The sequence below is a fragment of the Bos indicus x Bos taurus genome, chromosome 4, assembly GCF_003369695.1.
Source record: "Bos indicus x Bos taurus breed Angus x Brahman F1 hybrid chromosome 4, Bos_hybrid_MaternalHap_v2.0, whole genome shotgun sequence".
In the NCBI taxonomy this organism is placed as follows: Eukaryota; Metazoa; Chordata; class Mammalia; order Artiodactyla; family Bovidae; genus Bos; species Bos indicus x Bos taurus.
The window spans coordinates 70,726,511-70,747,334 of NC_040079.1; the positions used below are offsets into that span (position 1 = coordinate 70,726,511).

The following is a 20,824-nucleotide window of genomic DNA, read 5'->3' on the forward strand; positions in this document are numbered from 1 at the left end:
CTTCCAGCCCAGCGTTTCTCATGATGCACTCTGCATATAAGTTAAATAAGCAGGGTGACAATATACAGCCTTGATGGACTCCTTTTCCTATTTGGAACCAGTCTGTTGTTCCATGTCCAGTTCTAACTGTTGCTTCCTGACCTGCATACAGGTTTCTCAAGAGGCAGGTGAGGGTGGGATAATCTGAGAGAATAGCACTGAAATATGTACATTACCATATGTGAAATAGATGACCAGTGCAAGTCCAATGCATGAAGCAGGGCACCAAAAGCCAGTGCTCTGGGACAACCCAGAGGGATAGGGCAGGGCGGGGCGGGGCAGAGGGGGGTGCTGGACCAGCACACATACACACCTGTGGCCAATTCATGTTGATGTATGGCAAAAACCATCACAATATTGTAAAGTAATTATCCTCCAATGAAAATAAATTAACTAATTTAAAAAAATGTTTTTAAAGAAAACAAAATAGATAGCCAACAAGGATGGTCTATATAGCACAGGGAACTCTGCTCAATATTATATAACAACCTAAATGGGAAAAGAACTTGAAAAAGAAAAGATACATGTATATGCAATAACTGAATCACTTTGTTGTACACCTGAAAATAACACTGTTAATCAACTATACCCCAATATAAAAACATTTTTAAACAAAAATAAAAACTGAAAAAGAATAGATTCTGAAATGTGGAACAGAAGTCAATCCCTGTTAAATACTAGAAAGTAGAGATTTATAAATAGCCAGTTTGACAACCATTAGACACTACCATAAGTGTTTCAAACAGGTCATGTAAGCTACCCAAATTTTATTTCTGAAAGTTCTTCTGGGCTGGTTAATGCAGTATATTTTGGTATCAGAAAGGTAACCAGTTATGTTCATAACTGGTAAAAGGCTGCAGTATCAGGGCCTCCCTGGCAGTCATCCAAGATTCTTGCTCTTCCATGCAAGGGGGAGTAAGTCTGATCCCTGATCAGGTATCTTAAGATCCACATGCTGTGTGGTATGGCAAAAAAAAAAATTTAATTTAAAAGCCTTTTAAAACCAAAAAAAAAGACTGTAGTATCAGATGGCTTTTAATACTTTGCATTGACAACCTGAATAACACTAGAGAATGCTTGATTAACCAATTGCAGATAAGATCAGATGATGGACCACACGCCTTAGTTAACATACTTCCCCAACTTATGAACAAGACAAAGCAAGAAATAACAGTTAAATGTAAAAGTGACAGAATCAAGACAAAGAACTAGGCTGGAAATACTGGGTGCAAGTGAACAATACTAAATTAAAAGCAAGGATAAGGTTCAAAGTCCTTTATTTAGGTTTTAAAAAAAAATCAGAATTGCTCAAGCAAAAGATGTGAGGTTTTCATCTGACCACAATCTCAATATGTGCTAAAAACAAATGAACAAATATCAAAAAACTGATCTTCAAGGGTTACACAAAGAAGCATATTATGCATATCAGAAGACTAAAAAACATTCTCACCAAAACCCAGACTATTTTGCTTAGTTTGGAACATCATTTAAAAATGACAAACTGGACTGGATCAAAAGGATGACAATGAAATAATGGATCTGTTATCTAAAAAACCTAAGTAAGAGTCATTAACAAAAGCAATGGAGATTTAAATATGACTAAAACTCAGTCTCTGCCTTTCAGGAGCTTATGATCCTATAAAAAAGAAAGACGTAAACAAATAAATGCAATATATACTATTATCAGTAGATGATGAAAACATGTAGACACATTACACTAGACTCAAAGAAGGAAGGACCTGAGTTTTCTTAAACAGAAAGTGAAGTGAAGTCGCTCAGTCATGTCTGACTCTTTGCGACCACGTGGACGGCGGCGCTGTCCATGGGATTTTCCAGGCAAGAATACTGGAGTGGGCTGCCATTTCCCTCTCCAGGAGATCTTCCCAACCCAGGGATCGAACCTGGGTCTCCTGCATTGCAGACAGACGCTTTATCGTCTGAGCCACCAGGGAAGCCCCCAGAAGTCTCCACTAAAAAGGTAACTTCCAAGCTGACATTTGAAAAATATTTATTATACCAACAAAAGTTTATTAAGCAACAATAACAAAAGCTAATATATGAGTACATATTATATATCAGCCACTATGCTAGATACTAAAGACACACAGTAAATGAAATAGCCGGCACCTCTAGCCTCATGGAGATTATGATTTAATGAAAGAGAGACAAGTGAACAAATAGTATCAAGAAAGTAAGATAAATGCTAGAACAAGGACAGGGTGCAATGGAACACTCGGCAAGAGTACCTAAGGACATCCATGGTAGGCGGGGAAGGGCTCATAAAGCACAGAAACTCACAGAGGGATGAAATGTTCCAAACAGGAGGAAGGCCTGACTAAAGATAAAATACAAAATGCAGCTTGTTCAGGAACTGCTATTTCAATATATCCTGAACATAGTTTGAGAGGGAGAGGGCTTAGAAATGAAGCTGGAGACTTGAGCCAGTACAAACAATATTTAAGAGTTTGTACTTATCCTAACAGAGGATATATTCATGAGTTACCTAACAGGTAGTATCACATTAGAACCCACAGAGAGGTCACTTACAGTTCCCAAACGTCTTATTTAGGCCTCTAGACAGATGGCAGTACCACTCACTGAGGTGGGAAATGTTAGAAAATAAACAGGTTTTGCTCTGTATTTTGGTAAGTGAAGGAGGGAAAGACAGGTTAAGTTACACATTCACTGAGTGCCTGTGAGGCCTACAAATAAAGATACTGTAAGCATTCACATACAAAAGCTCAGAGGTAAGGAGAAAGGATTAACTGCACATATATTTATGAGTCTTCAGGTAACTGGTTAAGAGTGAACAGAATATTCTCTGAAAAGACAAAAAGAATCTAGGAGAGAACCTTGAGACAGAATCTAGAGTAATAGTAACAATTAAAGTGAAGGCTGAGAACAGGAACAAAGAAAAGTCAGCCCAAAGGGTAGATGGAAAATCCAGAGTGCTATTTGCAGAGAGGGCAAGGGAAAAGTTTCAAAGGCAAGAAAATCAACAATGCTGTTTGCTACCAAAAAAGCAGTGAAGAAAACAGTCTACTGGATTGAGCAGTGAAGCCATACACGCCCCATCAAGAGCACTCTGACGGCACGAGAAGCCATGGGTGAAGATGTAAGTGAGAGCTGATGAAACAGTGTGGGCATCTCTTCCAAGGAGTCTGGCTGTGGAGAGAAGGTGAGAGGGGAATCAGGAACTTAAGGAGGACATAGAATCAAAAAAGGCTTATGTTTGTGTACGAAGTCCATGTCTTTAAGTACAAAGGCATCTTAGCATGTGTGAATGCACATAGGTACCCTCAGAGAAGCAGGTTTAAATGTAAATGAGAAGGAAGCAAAAATAGGAGAGGCTAAAGACTAAAAAAAATACAAAAATAAAAATCGCAAAACAAAGTCGCCAAGAAAGCAGGAGACAGTGCACCCCCAAGCACAGGTGAAAGGCTGAGTCTCAGGGAAGAAAGCACACACACAGACACAGCAGACAAGGCAAGAGAACAGTGTAACGCCGGGCAAAAATACTTCCAAATCCAGCCATCGGGTTGAGGGTGTATGTCTTTCTCCTGGTGTAGTCAATATCCTGGGTATAACATAAAAAAAGGAAGCTGAATCCAACCAGGACCAGAGTTTTGCCAAGCAGATATGACAGAACAGTGCGGCAAGGGACTCAAGAACACCTGTAAGGAAGTCGTTAGTGACGCACTATGGAATCTAAGCTGCTTGGAAAGCAGTCAAGACGGGATAAGGGCACAGAGCAAAGACACAGAGGAACCTAGGGACTAGAAAACATGATAAACTCAGCTATTCTTCAGCTAGATAGGCTCTCTGAGGAAGAGGAAAGGAGTTTATGGTCAGAGAATAAAATGTCTGGATTTGTGATTTTAGAAGGAGAGGTAAAACGGCCCTGGGAAAAGACTCCTAAAACAGAGGGAAGAGGTCACTGGACAGAAATAAAAGCTGCCAGATAGACAAGAATGGAGAACAAGATAAGCAAAAGGTATGAGACAGCACATTATTCAGAGAACGTCAAGTAATTTGCCATTTCTAAAACTTGAGTTAGAGGGATCAAAATGAGGACAGAGATGCAAGAAAGATGCAAGAAAGAACCACATCATATAAGTCATGTCTTTATCTGAAATGCAATTCACTCAGAATGAGAGCTGTCTGCTGAAGGGCTGGAAGATTTAAATATCTGAAGGGCTGGTAGTTATCTTTAAAAATCAGTCCAATTCTAGGGAATACAAAAGCTGGAAGATACAGGGAAGCAGATTTCGAAACAAAACAAAACAGAATGTTCTAATGAGTAATGATTACTTAAACAGATTATCTTGAAAACTATTACTAGATAGTATTTAAACAAAACTCAACGCTAATCTGCCTGTGATGTTAAACAAACAATCAGAGGAACTCTAAGTCCTTTCCAACTCCACGGAAGTAATAAGGGACAGAAAAAACATCACTCACCAATTCTACACCTATTACTCCTGCACCAATGACAACCAATTTTTCTGGAACTTTTTTTAAAGACAAAGCACCTGTAGATGACACTATTGTATCTTCATCAATCTGTTAATAAAAAAAAAGAGACAGACAATCAAAATTACTTGAAAAAACCTGACTTATAATCTGTGATCTTATTCAGTATAATCACTAAAAATATTAAGTCATTTATTTGCTTTGAGCTATTTATGACTTTTATCCATGGACTTAATTTTATCAAAACCCATTAGAAATGGCTCACTTAAAAGTTTATCATGTAGCATCTCAAAATAGAATGGTCAACGTTAACCTCATATTGAATTCAAATATATCATAATATAAAGTGTTCCATTTCTGGTCAAGATCACTGCAGAATAAAGACAGGCAAATTCCCAAAGCTGAATGACTGTCAACATATAGTACTTCAGTCAGGTGTCTCTCATTCGAAGTTCATAAAGAACATAAAATATATTTAAGCAGAAAAGTTGTGCAGTTGTAAAACATGTAAATACCGTAATTCCAGGAAAAGGAGTGACTTCTGAACCTGTGGCTATAAGAATGTTCTTTGTATCAATAACTTGAGTGCTGCCATCGGCTTTCGTGGCGGTGACCTGATTTTTCCCAGTTATCTTTCCATATCCATTTACATGAACAACCTTTATAAAATAATATTTAAAAATTCACAAAGTTTAAAAATAATTTTTTGGGTAAACAAACGTGATTTGTAAGAAAAAACTATTAAGTAAGTTATCCAATACAAAACACCTCCTTACTTGGTAACACTACAAATGGCACAGCAAAAATTTTGTTACATGCATCAGGGAAATCTATTTTAGGCTAACATACTGTTTTAAATTAAATATCCTCCTGCAGCCAATTTCTAACAGCATCACTGTCAGCATAAAGCAATGTTTAGCATGTATATAAAATAATGCAAAAATCTGAACATAAGACACACTAACCTTATTCTGTTTGAATAAGTGGGCAATTCCACCTGTTAAAGCTTTTACTGCATTACTCTTCTGCTCCATCATCTTCTCCAAATTCAAACGAACTTCAGACACTGTAATTTGTTAAATAAATCTTTAGTCCATAGCTAAATTCCTGAAGCAATGTGATATTTTTCACTAATCAAGGTCTGAAAAATTGCAGCCCAATGTATACAGAACTGCATAAAAGGCTGTATTAAAATTTTTTAATCTAATAACTGATACAATAATCATAGCTGACGAAAGGCCAACAGCATCCTATGACAATAACAGAACACATCACACAATGTAAAAAGTCCACCTTCAGCAAAAATTAAGTCCAAAATAAACCATTACACCCCACTCTGACAATACAGTCTTTAAACACCTTATGACAATTATAAGTCTGAAAGAGATTTAAGTAAAAATGACAAAGTAAAACATCACTGGAAATTTTAAACCAAAGACAATGCTAAATTTCATGAAACAAAAGCTAGTAAAAAATCACATCTGAAAACTTCAAATATAGTTTAATATAAAAGAGTTTAATCAACTAGATTTTACTTACTCATTTAATTCACAAGAAAACTCTGAAGCAACAATATAATAAAGAAACTCAAATTCCAAAAGAACTTCAGAAGCAAGAAGAGTATGTCAGAAATTAGCTCAGGCAACCAATACATATATTAGAGATGAGGAAACAAAGGCCCTAAGAGATGTCATCTACTTAAGGTCACAGTGCTAGAACAAGAAGCTTTGCCTACAATGCACATCTCTGGTTAACCCTGTCTCTTCTTCCCTTAGTAGGTACAGAAGGTCAACTTTGATTCTACTTTTCATCTAGTTTAAAATATTTGCTTTAATGTATGTACATCACTCCTATACCTATCTGCCTACACTACAGCCCAAGCTTTCAGAAACCTACTACTATAAAGACATAAAAATCAAATTAGCCTCCCCCAGCACAAGATGTGTTTTGACCTTTCCTAGGACTATTCTCCTGGATGTATCTGTAAACAACAATAATTGGAGAAAAAGGACAAAATGAAAACAGTCCAAAAAGAATGACAGGAGATAGGACATACCAAATTAAAACATTATGAAATGTCCATTTCCACTATGCCACCTCCTTCCCCCTCTCCTTGCATCTCTTTTCACTACCAACGACTTAAGTAGACCTTCCTTCCTTCACCACTATTTGCCCATTGCACTAAGGAATCCAGCGCCCCCCTAGTGATCTCTTAGTGATCTCTAAGTTTTAAGGAAACAAAAACTGAGTCTTCATACACACACACTGTCTCACACACACACAGGTTAGCAAAGGAACAGAAGATGTCATAGTAGAAACATCGTTAAGATCTGTCTTACTCTTCCCTCACTAACCATATGTTACACTGTCATCAGACACAAGTCCTTAACCAGAAGAGCCAAGTGACGATATTGCTAAATGTGAAAGATATACATACTTTCAATTCCTCTAGATGCAAAATCTTTTCCATGGGCCAAATGGTAAAAGTGAGAGTTATTCAATAAAGCCTAAAGGAAAAAAAAGACTAAATTATCAAATTTCACAAACTATATACATGCAAAAACCACTTACAAAATGACAGTCTCTACATGAAATAGCATATAGGACTACACCAATTCAGTTTCTGTTCTTACATATTTAATGTAAGAAAAACAGTAACAACTTAAACGTTCAGCAAACAAGAATGAAAAAACTACCTTACTTTCTTTAAAAGCAAAGGATTAGGTATACAACTTCAGAATGTCAGGTTAAAAAGGAAGTTATTTGTCATACATAAAGGGCTTAAAAGAAGAATTTACTGCCTATTAATTGTTTCGCTGGAGAGGAAAGCCAAAAAAATGGAATCTGATCCTGTCATCAGAGCCTAGCTCAAAGGCTAGGCATTCTGAGACAAGGAAGTTATTTCAGGAATGTATGGCAGACTGACAACAGTAACCTAAATTTTAACAAAGAAAAAAATGTGTTTTTATCATCTCTGGGTTATTTTTTAATAACTGTATTAGTTTAACATTCTAATCTCAATATATCCTTCCAGTTGGTGGCTAATGAAAAAAATTTCTACCCTGTACAAAACATATGCTCACCTTAGAAGGAATACAACCAACATTCAAGCATGTTCCACCGAGTGTTTCATTTTTCTCAACACAGACTGTCTATAAGCAAAGAAAACATTATTTATTGCACATAACCTGCAATGTTTCAGTTCACTAAAATTCCAAATGTATGTCTTAATTCTTCTATAAAACATGCTACTGAAAGTGTTTGTGAGAATGAAATATATAGACTCTTTTAAAATTTATTATCTGCATAATACTACCCAAAAGTGAATCATTCTGAAAGATATTTGTTTAAAAACCAAATCATGTTTTTATTTAGCTCTACTACTCTATCTTCCAAAGTGTGTGTGTGTGCAGGCCAAGTCGCTTCGGTAATATCCAACTCTGTGGGACCCTACAGACTGTAGCCTGTCAGGCTCCTCTGTCCATGGGATTCTCCAGGCAAGAATAGTGGAGCAGCTGCCATGCCTTCCTCCAGGGGATCCTCCCAACCCAGGGATGGAACTTGCATCTCTTAAGTCTTCTGCACTGGCACACAGGTTCTTTACCACTAGCGCCACCTGGAATTCCCAAAGTGTGACTAGAAGCCAAAACAAAAACAAAAAATATGGAGTGGGGGGTGGTGCGCGGCAGGGAGGGGACAGTGACTTCACTTTCCATTTCACGAAAATACTACAACTGAATAAATCCTCTCTCTTCATTAGTCTCAGACCTAAATATAATTTATAGAATTAGCAAATTATTTATCATTATTAATTACCTGCAAAGTATTTTGTGAATGTGCTCAACCTTTCCCAAATGAAAAGGAAATCAATGCCTAATCTGAGCTTAAACCTTACCTTGAAGCCTAACTGGGCAGCTTTAATAGCAGCAACATATCCTCCAGGACCAGAGCCAATTACTGTCACATCAGCATCGACTACAATCAAAGCAAATTGATACAAAACAATAAATTGCTTATTACTGATCAAAAGCATTACAGTTAAAAAAAAATCTTGCATTTTATACTCCAAAGAAGTGCAAATAACCAGCATTTTCTACATAATACTATTCATTCCGAGGTACCAGACATTCTCTGACATAACTGAAAATGACACAGATTTTTAAATTTTGTGTTCTATGTATTCATTATGGCATATAAAAATATAACTGAGTTCTGTACCCACTGTATCCACTGACTTTGCTAAATTCCATAGTTTTATTGAATGATAATGGACAGAGATTTAGTGACATAGCTGTACAAAGGAAAGAGCCTGAGCTTTGCAATCTGTCATACCTGGCTTCAAATCTCAACTCTTATCATTTATTAGCTGTGTGACTAAGTGACTTCATTTTTCTGTCATATAGGAACAATAATACTGCCATAAATGACTGATGTTTGGATTAAATAAAATAATTTCGTATAATACCTTAGTTCTTTCAATAAATTCAAAACCGATTATATCCTTTTCAGGTACTTAACTTCTAAAATAACAGGGGGAAAATTCTGCTTCCCTATAATACTTGGCAAATACGTTCTGAACTATTTGAATAATGATAAATTTTTTACAGTTTAATAGGCTAAACAGAACACTCAATTAACTATTCTGGACATTTATCATATAAAAATAAGAAACTGAAAATTAACTTTGATCAGTAGTCTCAGGAGTATAATAATTATGAAACAAATGTAAAAATAAATTCCAATTATTCCCAGTCTTCTCAATGCAACATCAAATCAAGCAACAATAACCATTAAGAGTTAGAGACAGTCTCCCTTCTCCCCCATCCACTGTCCTTACAATCTCAGCGACTTTAACACACTTTCACATATGTTTTTCTCAGAACTTCCTAGGAGAAAGGTAAGGATGGCATATATATATATATATATATATATATATATATATATATATATGGTAAAAAACACTAGGTTAAAAAAGAAAAAACCCACTAGTTTCAGACAGGTCAATTAAACTTGCCCAAGGTCATCTAGCAGCCATGTGACAGAGACAAAATTAGGCTTTTTGTCTCCCCTTCCAGTGGTCTATTATTTAATATTACTCCATTCCTTAATTTCAACTACTTCAAGAGCAATAATCAAGCTGCGTAATTACTAGCTATCTAATCTTAGGTGAGTAATTCAATCTGCTTCACCTTCAGTTTTCTCATCTGCAAAATAAAAGTGAAGTCGCTCAGTCGTGTCCGACTCTTTGTGACCCCATGGACTGTAGCCCACCAGGCTCCTCTGTCCATGGGATTCTCCAGGCAAGAATACTGGAGTGGGTTGCCATTTCCTTCTCCAGGGGATCTTTCCGACCCAGGGATCAAATCCGGCATTGCAGGCAGAGGCTTTAACCTCTGAGCCACCAGGGAAGTCCTCTGCAAAATAAGGAGTACACAAAAAAATATCTACCTCACAAGGCTGTAATATAGAACAAATAACATTTGCAAATAGCTTAGCACAGTACCCAAATGTATATAGTATTTGCTATATAATAGCTATATTCTGATCTACAAAGACAACAATTTTAATTTCTTATCATCCCCTTCCCCACAAAACACATACCCCCTAAGGGATGGGAGTCGAGTATCCTTTAAAAGACTTTTGCTGGCCTCAACAGAATCACAGAAGCTATGTTGGAGGACAAGTAATAGGTTATCCAACCCAGTTATCCACAAAATCTAAGAATCACCCTACTGAATAAATTAAAGTACTGATTATCCTTGGTAATAATTTGGGTTACTCACACATGAAAAAAATATAGCTAGACTAACACACAATAAAAAGTATTGTATCAATTCTCCTGATCCATTTGTGCTTTTTGGCCATACTGCTTAGTTCACTCATTCATGTTCAGAATTAAATACACAATAAAATATATTTTGATTTTCAAATAGAAATTTCTATAAAATAACATTTCTATTTTCAAATCTTGAACCAAATGAAGACCTAACCAACATCCCTTAGTTTGGGTCTAATTTTTAATTTCACAGTAATCTAAATACAAGCTAAAAAACTTATTTCTTGCCTAAATTTTTAACATATTTTAAATTATAATATACAGGTTTACTGAATAAACTTAAATACAAAAAAGTCAAAAACGTGTGTTTTATTTCCCAATTTACTATGTGATCTTAGGTCTTTTTCAAAGCTACGGAAAATACCAAGAAACAGTTCAGCTTGCACTGAAGATACTGGTTGTTCCATTCCATGAGAATCCCACTAACATGCTAGGAAGCACAAAGATGAAGGAAAAGAAGAAAAGTCTTCATTTAAAGATCTGTCAGCTGAAGTATAGGAGGGCATTCAGTTCAGTCGCTCAGTTGTGTCCCATTCTTTGTGATCCCATGGACTGTAGCATGTCATCATATGGGTATGATTCAGGGCAAAGTTTTAAAAATAAGCCATTATTTAGGGAAAGTATACCAATGTCTGCAATTTACTTTGAAATGCATCAGAAAAGTAAGATGAATGAATGGATATATATATGAATGGACAGACATGTGATAATGTAAGTACAGAAAAATGCGAAGAATCCATGGGTATTCACTGTACAATTTTTCCAACTTTTCTAAATATTTGCAATTTTTCAAAATAAAATACTGGAAAAACAAGCCAGCCAGCATTCACCTTTAGCAAAGGCTGCTTGCAAGTGAAGGGTTATAACACATGATTCTGACTCACTATTTCCTTGTCAAAAAGTATTTCTCAATTTGGTTCCTATACATAGTTTTAAAAATTAGGATATGGCAAAGTAGTTAAACAAAATGCATTAATTTAGAGAACATTTAACAGAAAATTTAAAACTAGCATCAGCCTTTACAAGTGAAAAAGAAAAACAGAAAAGGAAATGCAAATTGATAGCCTAAGAGAAAGATGACTAAGCCAAAACAGCAAAGGACAGCTGGATAGTAACCTACATTTCAGGTGGCAGTGAAATACCAAGAGGAAGCTATCAGGCTGATACTTAAAAAAAAAAAATACTGGGTACAATAAGTGGTGACCAACTTAGTCAATACCATGAAATGAATGGAAAGAAAAAGCAGGGAAAAGTGCTCTAAAAGTTACAAAATATTGCTTATTACACCAATAGGAAGAAACTAAGGATACCATATAATCAAGGCTACCACTAAAATAAAGGTGTCGGGCTACAAACCAATTATAATCATCAACAAATACAACGTGTGTATTAAAAAGTCAGTCTGCAATATTATTTACCACTTGGATAATTTACTACATGCCAGGCAGTGAGCTAAATGCTTCTGGTTGTCTTATTTAAGACTAAGGACATCTGTTACATAACTATTACTGCCATTTAACAGGGAGCAGATAAGGCTGAGGGGAATTAAATAACCTGCATAAGGTTACACAACTAGTAAGTGACCAGCCAGCATTTACGTTAAGTTGTTCAGATTCTGAAGACTGTGCTCCTGTACCATTATGCCTTCCAAACCACTCAGATGGTCCCATCATCTCCAGGGCAATCAGGAATTCCAAGCAAAATGACAAAAAGTTCTTCATTATCAGAATGAAATAAAATTTCATGAATGCCTACCCTATGAGGAAATCATCACTATCTTCAGAAATCTCACAGTATAGTTAGGGAAAACAGGTACATATCAAAACGTAGAGAAATCAATTGTAGAAAACAATTAATAATTGTCTTTTAAGGAACAAGAACAAATATTATAAGGCAGTAATCATTAATTGCCAAATTCACTAAATGAATATAAGAGCTACATGATAAGGTTTATCATGTTTTGTTGTGTATTGGGGGGAGAGAGACTTTTTTTTAATGTATTTATTTGTTAATTTTGGCCACAGCCCACAGCATGTGGGACCTCAGCTCCCGGACCAGGGACTGAACCTGTGTCACCCGAGTTGGAAGATGGAGTCTTACCCACTGGACCTCTGGGGAAGTCCCATGTTTTAAAATTATCAATAGCCTTAATCTTCAGCCTATTTCCATAGTCACATTCTATACCTTAATCACCCAAAACTGCTTGGATTCAAAGAAACTCTTGAATTTTAATACTTTACTTTCTGATCATAATCCTACAACCTCCTAGTTCATGAGCAAAGAGAAACACAGTAAAATAAGAAAGAATGGCGAAGTAAAATAAATCTGAGTTCAAATATAAGCTCTACCATCCCTTAAATTCTTGGGAAAATTATTTAATCTCCCTGGGCTTTGATGCAATATAGCCATAATAGTGACAGTAATACCTACATCCCGGGGTTGAAAGGCCAGAGGTAAGATATGTCAAGACCCTGGGAGGATGCCAGGTACCTACTGGGCACTCAACACATGTTTCGTCTCTCCTTAGATCCATCTCCCATCTTTGGTCTTGCAGCCTCCAGTAGATTCCCACCCTCCATAATACCCTACACAACTACATCCTGACAAAATCCAACTCAGATCTTATTCTTTTGCTTCTCATTGGTCTCCCTATTTCTTGTTAGATAAAGTTCAAGTTCCTAAGTGCACATCCAAATCTCTTCAATAACTTTCTCCAGCCTCGTCTCCCACCACATTCTGCTCATCCACCAGTATCATGTGGTGTAAGCTTCAGCAATAATGAGTTACTGGTAGCTTGCACCCAGACCTGTGTTGGTCTACCCACACACATTCTGCTCCACCTACCTAGAAAATAAATGCTGAGAGCATACCTTTCACATTACAGACACTATTCTAAGCTATTGGGCTACCAATAAATGGCAGAGCCCTGGTTCTTACAGTCTAATGAGAGAGAAAGAAAAAGTATAAAAACTCCAAATGTGCAACCAGAATGAGCTTTAAAAACAAATATGATTATATCATGCTCCTGCTTAGAACACTTCAGTGACCTCCAACTGCCCTTAAAATAGTGTCTTTTGTAACCTGGAAACATCAACTCTCAACTATCAACATATTCAGCCACACTGGCCCTTTCAATCTCCTCAAATGCACTACACTCCTTCTCACGTCAAAATATCCCTACATGCCATTTCTTCTACCTGCAACACCTCCTTCCACACATGCTCCCACAACGCTTTTCAGATATCAACATTAATTTCCTTAGGAAAATAATTGTGACCAGTCTCAATCCATATATAGCTATCATATATAGCTATATGCTCCATCAATGGAGTCTTCATCATAACTATAATAATTTGTTCAGTGTTTATCTTCCCCCTGCAAACTATAAAGCTGCATCTTGTCTGTCTTATCCTCTAGTGTATCCCAGCAACTAGTATAATAACCAGGACATAGTACAGACTTTGTTGAAATAATGAGTAAATGAACAGATGGATGTAACAAATGTGACTAAGTGCTATAAGTATCTGTCATGAAATGGGTCATATCAATAACAACACAACCTGATGAACTTGGCCCAGATTCAGAAATCACCCAGATGCTGTAACAGGGACTGTATCATAATAAGCTCAAACTTCTCAAGCTGGTCAACCAATACTCATCTAAGGAGACAGGTCAAACAGATCAGTGATTAAGAGTGTTTAAGTTCTAGAGTCAGAAGAATTTCCCCAGCTACACAGCTGGTAAACGACAGATTTCCTAGCTCAGCGCACTAAACTCAGGTCCTCAATTTCATAAAGGAGAAATCAGCAGTACATAACTGGTGGGGCAGCCACAAGGATTAAAGACTGTGCTTGAGACAGAGTAAGCACTCAATGCATCAGCTAATATCACTGTTGTTGCATCAGTTAGTATCACTGTTGTTTCTGGACACTTACTGTATACCAGGCACCATACTGGATGCTTGTGATGGAGCATAACTAAAACAGACATGATCCCAGGGTTTATTCAGTAAATAAGAACTGAGTACCCACTGGTCTATTTTCGGTGATAAGCAGTCACATTCAGTCCTTGCCCTAAAGAAGTGTACACTCTTGAAGAAAGGTCAGTCATTAAATAAATAGACAAATATAAATATGTACATAAAATACTTGTTACTGCATCCAACCAAAGACTTTACACACAGTATCTACACGAGTACTAAAGGATTTATAATCTACTCAATATGAATGCTCAGTTATGCCTGCAACATTGCAATCTAAATTCCTGCTCAGGGACAGCCTAGCAGATAGAAGGTACTAAATGAAACTTTGTTGAATATGTAACACCAAAGGTGCAGAGTGAGCCATAAAAAGTCTTTACTTGGCATGCTTTGGAAACGAAAATCTCCTGCTGAATTAAGAATTTCCATTTAACAAAAGAAACAAAGAGTGTATACCAACTATACCTCAGTGAAACTGAAAGGGAAAGGGGATATAATGGGTTGAACTTTCTCCTCCACCAAATTTGTATTTTTTAAAGGATTTTTTTGACCTGTTCAAAGCAAGGGTAAATCACCCACTGTTGGTCATTACTGACCAGAATCCTCCTCCTACCCTCTCTCCTAAGAATAAAATATACCAAATGCCAGTAGTCTGACAACAGTTTAAGGATACAGGAAAAAATTATTTCACAGAATGCAGGAAGACCAATGGTCACAGTTACCCCCAGGTAAGCTTTAAGACATCAACATACAACTTTACTTATGATTATACAAGAAATTTCAAAAAATGTCAAAACATGATTTCAAATAATCAATAGTCTTGGTACTGGGAAGCCAAAGTATCTTATTATAAATCCAAGAACTTCCTGTTTTAAATACCTTTTTTTTTTTTAAGTACATATCCTTTATAGAAACTTCAAAAATACAGAAAAGTGTAAAAGAAGAAAATATTCATAATCCATAGCTTCCTTTCAGGGTACATTTTTCTAATCTTTAAAATGTGCTTTTGATAAGCCCATTAAGATTTCCATTCAGCACAGAAAGAGATGTCTCATCATTCTAAAAGTGTTAAGCAACTAACACACTCAGTCTTACCAGAGGACAGAATTAACTTTTTATTTTCTTGGCACAATATGTAGGCTCTTAGCTCCCAGCCCAGAGGCTGGACCCAGGCATCCCGAAGTAGTAGTCCATAACTTTAAAACGGAAACCCCCTAGCCACAATAACCTTCTTGCTATTCCTTAAACCACACAACTCAATTCCTACCTCAGACCCTTCTCACTGCTGGTTCCCTCTGCCTGAAATTACCTTCTCACACCCTCACCTTACTCAGGCCCTTGCACAGAAAAGGCCTGATACACTATCTAAAATAGTCACCCTACCCCCAACTACCAGACTTCATTTTCAACCACTTCCCAAATTATTTCCCTGTTTCTTGTATACTGTTTGTATTTCACCATCAGACTTCAAGTTCTGTAAGAGCAAGGCTTTTTCTTGTTCACCACCTGGAACACACTACCTGTTCAACAGAGCATTTAAGTGAACAAACATTTGAACAAATGAATTCTATAGCTAATTACTTTGCTCTTAGTTACTCTTAACATTCACTTGCTTTTACATTTAAATATAAAGGAAATATGAGCAAAACCTGTTTTACTAAGCACTTACTTGGTTGATCTGCATAAGTTCTTAGTGGCACTACAGAAACTCCTTGCAGACCATGAGATATTCGACTGAAATGGCCTCTCTGAAAAAAAGAAAGAAAATGATCCTATTATGTAAAATATGAATTCAAAACCACTAAAGATCCATGAAGTCAATAATGAGTCAAATGTATCGAGCAATGATTGCTAATGTATCTTCCACTGACACAGGGAAGTTACACAACAATTTCTGCTTTTGTAAAAACAATCAGCTTGCCACACTTTTTTTATACATGTTCAACATATCATTTCATTTTTTTACCTAACTAAAACATGTTATTAAATGCTGCTTACGTTTTATTTTATTTTCAGAAGGCATGGCTAACTTTTGGCGCCAGAGATTATTTTAATGGCATTAACTAAAGTGTTTAATGGAGAAGGCAATGGCATCCCACTCCAGTACTCTTGCCTGGAAAATCCATGGACAGAGGAGCCTGGTAGGCTGCAGTCCATGGGGTCGCTAAGAGTCGGACACGACTGAGCGACTTCACTTTCACTCTTCTCTTTCATGCACTGGAGAAGGAAATGGCAACCCACTCCACTGTTCTTGCCTGGAGAATCCCAGGGATGGGGGAGCCTGGTGGGCTGCCGTCTATGGGGTCGCACAGAGTCAGACATGACTGAAGCGACTTAGCATAGCAAAGCGTTTAAAGTTTCAGCTTAAGTACTTGGATAATCTACATTATGAAAATCCTTTTACATGTAATTATTGTTTCCTAAAATCAAAACTACCATGTACAATCTATGGAGATGTACCTGAACCACACAAAATGAACAGAAAATTAGACAAGATACCTTAGGAAAATGCACCATGTACTCGGACCCAAGAGCTACTAGTGTTACAAACTGCATCATAACTCCACAACAATCTCTAAACATGGATGGCTACTATTTTCCTAAGAATAGTGAGGCACAAAGGAACAACTGCAAATAGCTCCTATCAAAGTAGGCAGTGAAAAATCCTACACGTTGATCTAGGAACGCTGTCTACTTCAAGGCAAGGCTTGCACTTGAGGTGAGGACAGCGGACCAAAGAACAGCAGAGTAGAGACCAGGGCTGAGTTTCAGTTCCAGCTCTCTCACTAAACGTACATCTAGCTTGTTACATTAACTTTGCGAAACATAGGCTACTCATCTTGAAACAAAGGAGTCTAACTTCTCTATTATTTTTAAGGTCTCCGTCAATACTGTATTCAGTCACAAACCCAAATATATACAATTTGGCTGTATTCGGTACATTGATGTAAAGAGAAGGCTATCTTGATAACCTGCTACAATTAAAAATACAAGCTCTAAGGGGGAGGTCAATGCACGCTCGCTTAAAGCTGCAAACACTAAAGGGACCTTTGAGGAATTCCTGGGGCCAAGAGTTAGGGCTCAGTCTGAGTCTTTCAAGCGGTGGCCCAAGCCTGTCTACTGCAAAAGGCCACTAGGGCCGGAATTAGAACTACGAAAAAGTCAACCATAACGGGCAAGGGTGACTCCTACTTTCTCCGCCAGGGTGGAAGGGCCTATGCGGGACTCCCAGGCTCCAGGCCCAGGCTTGGGAGGGGACTGTGTGTGGTTGTTGGCCGTCACACAACCGGCGGAGCTCTCCACGGCCCAGGCTTCTGCCTCCAAGCCGCCGCCCCAGCTGAGCGGGTTCAGGGGTGGAGTCGCGGGTGGAGTCCCAGGTGGTCCCGGCCTGGCCGCCGGTCTCTCCCACACCCACACTTAGGCCGCGTCCCGGATCCCGTCAGTGGGCCTCTCTGGGCCTGATTCAGTACGATCCCACCCAGTGGGCCCTCACCTTGACCAAGGAACAGTACACACGACTCCAGCTCTGCATCTTGCCGCTACACCTTCCTTTCTGCCAAGGATTTCACCTCCGCTAAGCGTCTCCGCCGCCTCCCCAAGGTCTCCCCGCCCTGCGCATGCACGAGCGCGGCCTACGTCATCGGTCGGGCGCTGCACGATTGGCCCGCGTGGTGCGCGCCTGTCAGGCCCGGCGTCGTACACTGTCGTAAAGAGCGTAATGTTTTGTGGCACCGGGGAATGCGGGACATCTTACACGTATGGAAGTGTGCGGATTTGCGGTCTGATCTAGTACTTGAAAGGCAGAACAAATAAACTAAACTGTTGTTTCCTTAAAGCACGCTACGGAAAGTATCACTTCATGGGAAATAGATGGGGAAACAGTGTCAGACTTTATTTTTGGGGGCTCCAGAATCACTGCGGATGGTGATTGCAGCCATGAAATTAAAAGACGCTTACTCCTTGGAAGGAAAGTTATGACCAACCTAGATAGCATATTAAAAAGCAGAGACATTACTTTGCCAACAAAGGTCCGTCTAGTCAAGGCTATGGTTTTTCCAGTGGTCATGTATGGATGTGAGAGTTGGACTGTGAAGAAAGCTGAGCGCCGAAGAATTGATGGTTTTGAACTGTGGTGTTGGAGAAGACTCTTGAGAGTCCCTTGGACTGCAAGGAGATCCAATCAGTCCATCCTAAAGGAGATCAGTCCTGAGTGTTCATTGGAAGGACTGATGCTGAAGCTGAAACTCCAATACTTTGGCCACCACATGCGAAGAGTTGACTCATTGGAAAAGACCCTGATGCTGGGAGGGATTGGGGGCAGGAGAAGAAGGGGATGACAGAGGATGAGATGGCTGAATGGCATCACCGACTTGACGGACATGAGTTTGAGTGAACTCCAGGAGTTGGTGAAGAACAGGGAGGCCTGGCGCGCTGCGGTTCATGGGGTCGCAAAGAGTCAGATACGACTGAGCTACTGAACTGAACTGAACCAGTTCTTGACTGCTAGGCTGAGGAATCTCAGCACTTCTGAGCATTATCTCACTTTATCCTTAAACTATATGAAGGATTCCAAGTATTTACACTTCTTGGATGAGGTTAAATACCACCTCCAAAGTCCTACCAACGACAGATAACTGGAGCCCTAAGGTTAAATACTTTAGGCTTATTTACTGCTTTATAATCTCTCCATCAGCTCAAAAACCATATTAGTGCTGGGGTCACAGACTTTGGTATCACCAGCATCCTGCTCTAAGTAACTAAGCTAACTGGCAATATGTAGAAAACACGTTATCTTCTGTCTCCTCAGCTAGTTAACACACCTCCCTGTTAGAGTAAATTAGAATGTGTGGGGTGATGGGTGAAATTATAGGTTTTTATAAGAGATACTGAAAAACAATGTCTTCAAAATTGAGCAGAGAGACTTCCCCCACAGTCTGTGTGCTTGTGCTTAGCCACTCAGTCATGTCCGACTCTTTGCAACCTGGTGGACTGTAGCCCTCCAGGCTTCTCTGTCCATGGGGATTCTCCAGGCAAGAATACTAGTGTGGGTTGCTATGCCCTTCTCCAGGGGATCTTCCCAACCCAGGGATTGAACCGAGGTCTCCTGCATTGCAAGCGGTTTCTTTACCGTCTGAGCCCCTCTAGGGAGGCCATCCCCTGCACTCTAGGGGTTAAGAATCTGCCTTCCAATGCCAGGGATGTAGGTCTGATCCTTGATGGGGAACTAGGCTACCACATGCCAGAGCTGTGGGGCCAAAAAAAAAAAAAAAAAAATTGAGCACAGAGGTACAGAGTCTGATCTTTGCTTTGTAATAACTTTGTAGCATAGATATAACTTAATTCTACATTTCTTGAGTTTACTACCCAGGCAGTGTGGATTTAAATACTACTTAGAAATTACTGAGAATTCCCTGGCGGTCCAGTGGTTAAGACTCCACACTCTAACTGCCAAGGGTCTGGGTTTGATCCTTGGGCAGGAAACTAAGATCCCATAAGCCTTTTGGCACAGCCAGAAAAAGAAAAAGAAATTACTCCTTGCCTAGCTAAGCTGTTTTGGGAGAGAAGATACGAATGATATTTAGTGTTTGTTTTTAGAGACTGCCACTTCACATTCAATGTCCATTTTCCCTGTTCTTTCCTCTGTACATGAGCATTTTGGCCATCTTAACCATTTTCATGCATTTAGCACCCACCTACATACACTGAAGGAACCCACTTAGCAACTAAACAACAATGTACACTGATAACTCCTAGATCCTTAGCTCCTGTCTCTACATCTCTCCTGGTCTCCAATTCCATATTCTCAACTCTCTACTGAACATGTCCAAGTGGGTGATTCTGCCAGCACTACAGTTTCAATTATCTAGTATCTAAAATATTAAATACATATTAGCTTCCTTATTGGAGAAGGCAATGGCACCCTACTCCAGTACTCTTGCCTGGAAAATCCCATGGACGGAGGAGCATGGTGGGCTACAGTCCATGGGGTCGATAAGAGTCGGACATGACTGAGCGACTTCACTTTCACTTTTCACTTTCATGCTTTGGAGGAGGAAATGGCAACCCACTCCAGTGTTCTTGCCTGGAGAATCCTAGGGACAGGGGAGCCTGGTGGGCTGCCGTCTATGGGGTCACACAGAGTCGGACACAACTGAAGTGACTTAGCAGCAGCAGCAGCTTTCTTATGATTCATGATGCCTCCAATCATCCATAGTGAAAAATACTATAGCCATTCTCAACTCTTCCCTTTATCCCAATATCTAACTAGTCACTGTTGTAGTTGACTACAGCTAGAAGCAGACCTGGAGATAAGCATTTGAGTACAGCAAGTTTGTTGAAGAGATTATCCAAGAAAACATCAGTAGGGGATGGAAAAGAGATGGAAGTTATTTCAGTTACATTAATGAGATTGTTGGATGGCATCACCCACTCAATGGACATGAATTTGAGCAAACTCTGGGAGATAGGAAAGGACAGGGAAGCTTGGCATGCTACAG

The 20,824-nt window shown here is 38.7% G+C and overlaps 1 protein-coding gene across 1 annotated transcript in view; it reads right to left on the reverse strand.

Moving 5' to 3' along the window:
- DLD (dihydrolipoamide dehydrogenase) overlaps positions 1–17,956 on the reverse strand; it is a 28,016-nt gene extending 10,060 nt beyond the window's left edge. The window contains exons 1-8 of the mRNA XM_027539650.1: positions 17,821–17,956; positions 15,997–16,075; positions 8,408–8,487; positions 7,596–7,664; positions 6,950–7,019; positions 5,478–5,578; positions 5,028–5,171; positions 4,501–4,602 (exon numbers count right to left, since the gene is read on the reverse strand). Of these exons, the coding sequence (XP_027395451.1) occupies positions 4,501–4,602; positions 5,028–5,171; positions 5,478–5,578; positions 6,950–7,019; positions 7,596–7,664; positions 8,408–8,487; positions 15,997–16,075; positions 17,821–17,859 (684 nt within the window). The 5' untranslated portion in view covers positions 17,860–17,956. The remainder of the gene's footprint in view (positions 1–4,500; positions 4,603–5,027; positions 5,172–5,477; positions 5,579–6,949; positions 7,020–7,595; positions 7,665–8,407; positions 8,488–15,996; positions 16,076–17,820) is intronic.
- Between the last annotated feature and the right edge of the window lie 2,868 nt (positions 17,957–20,824).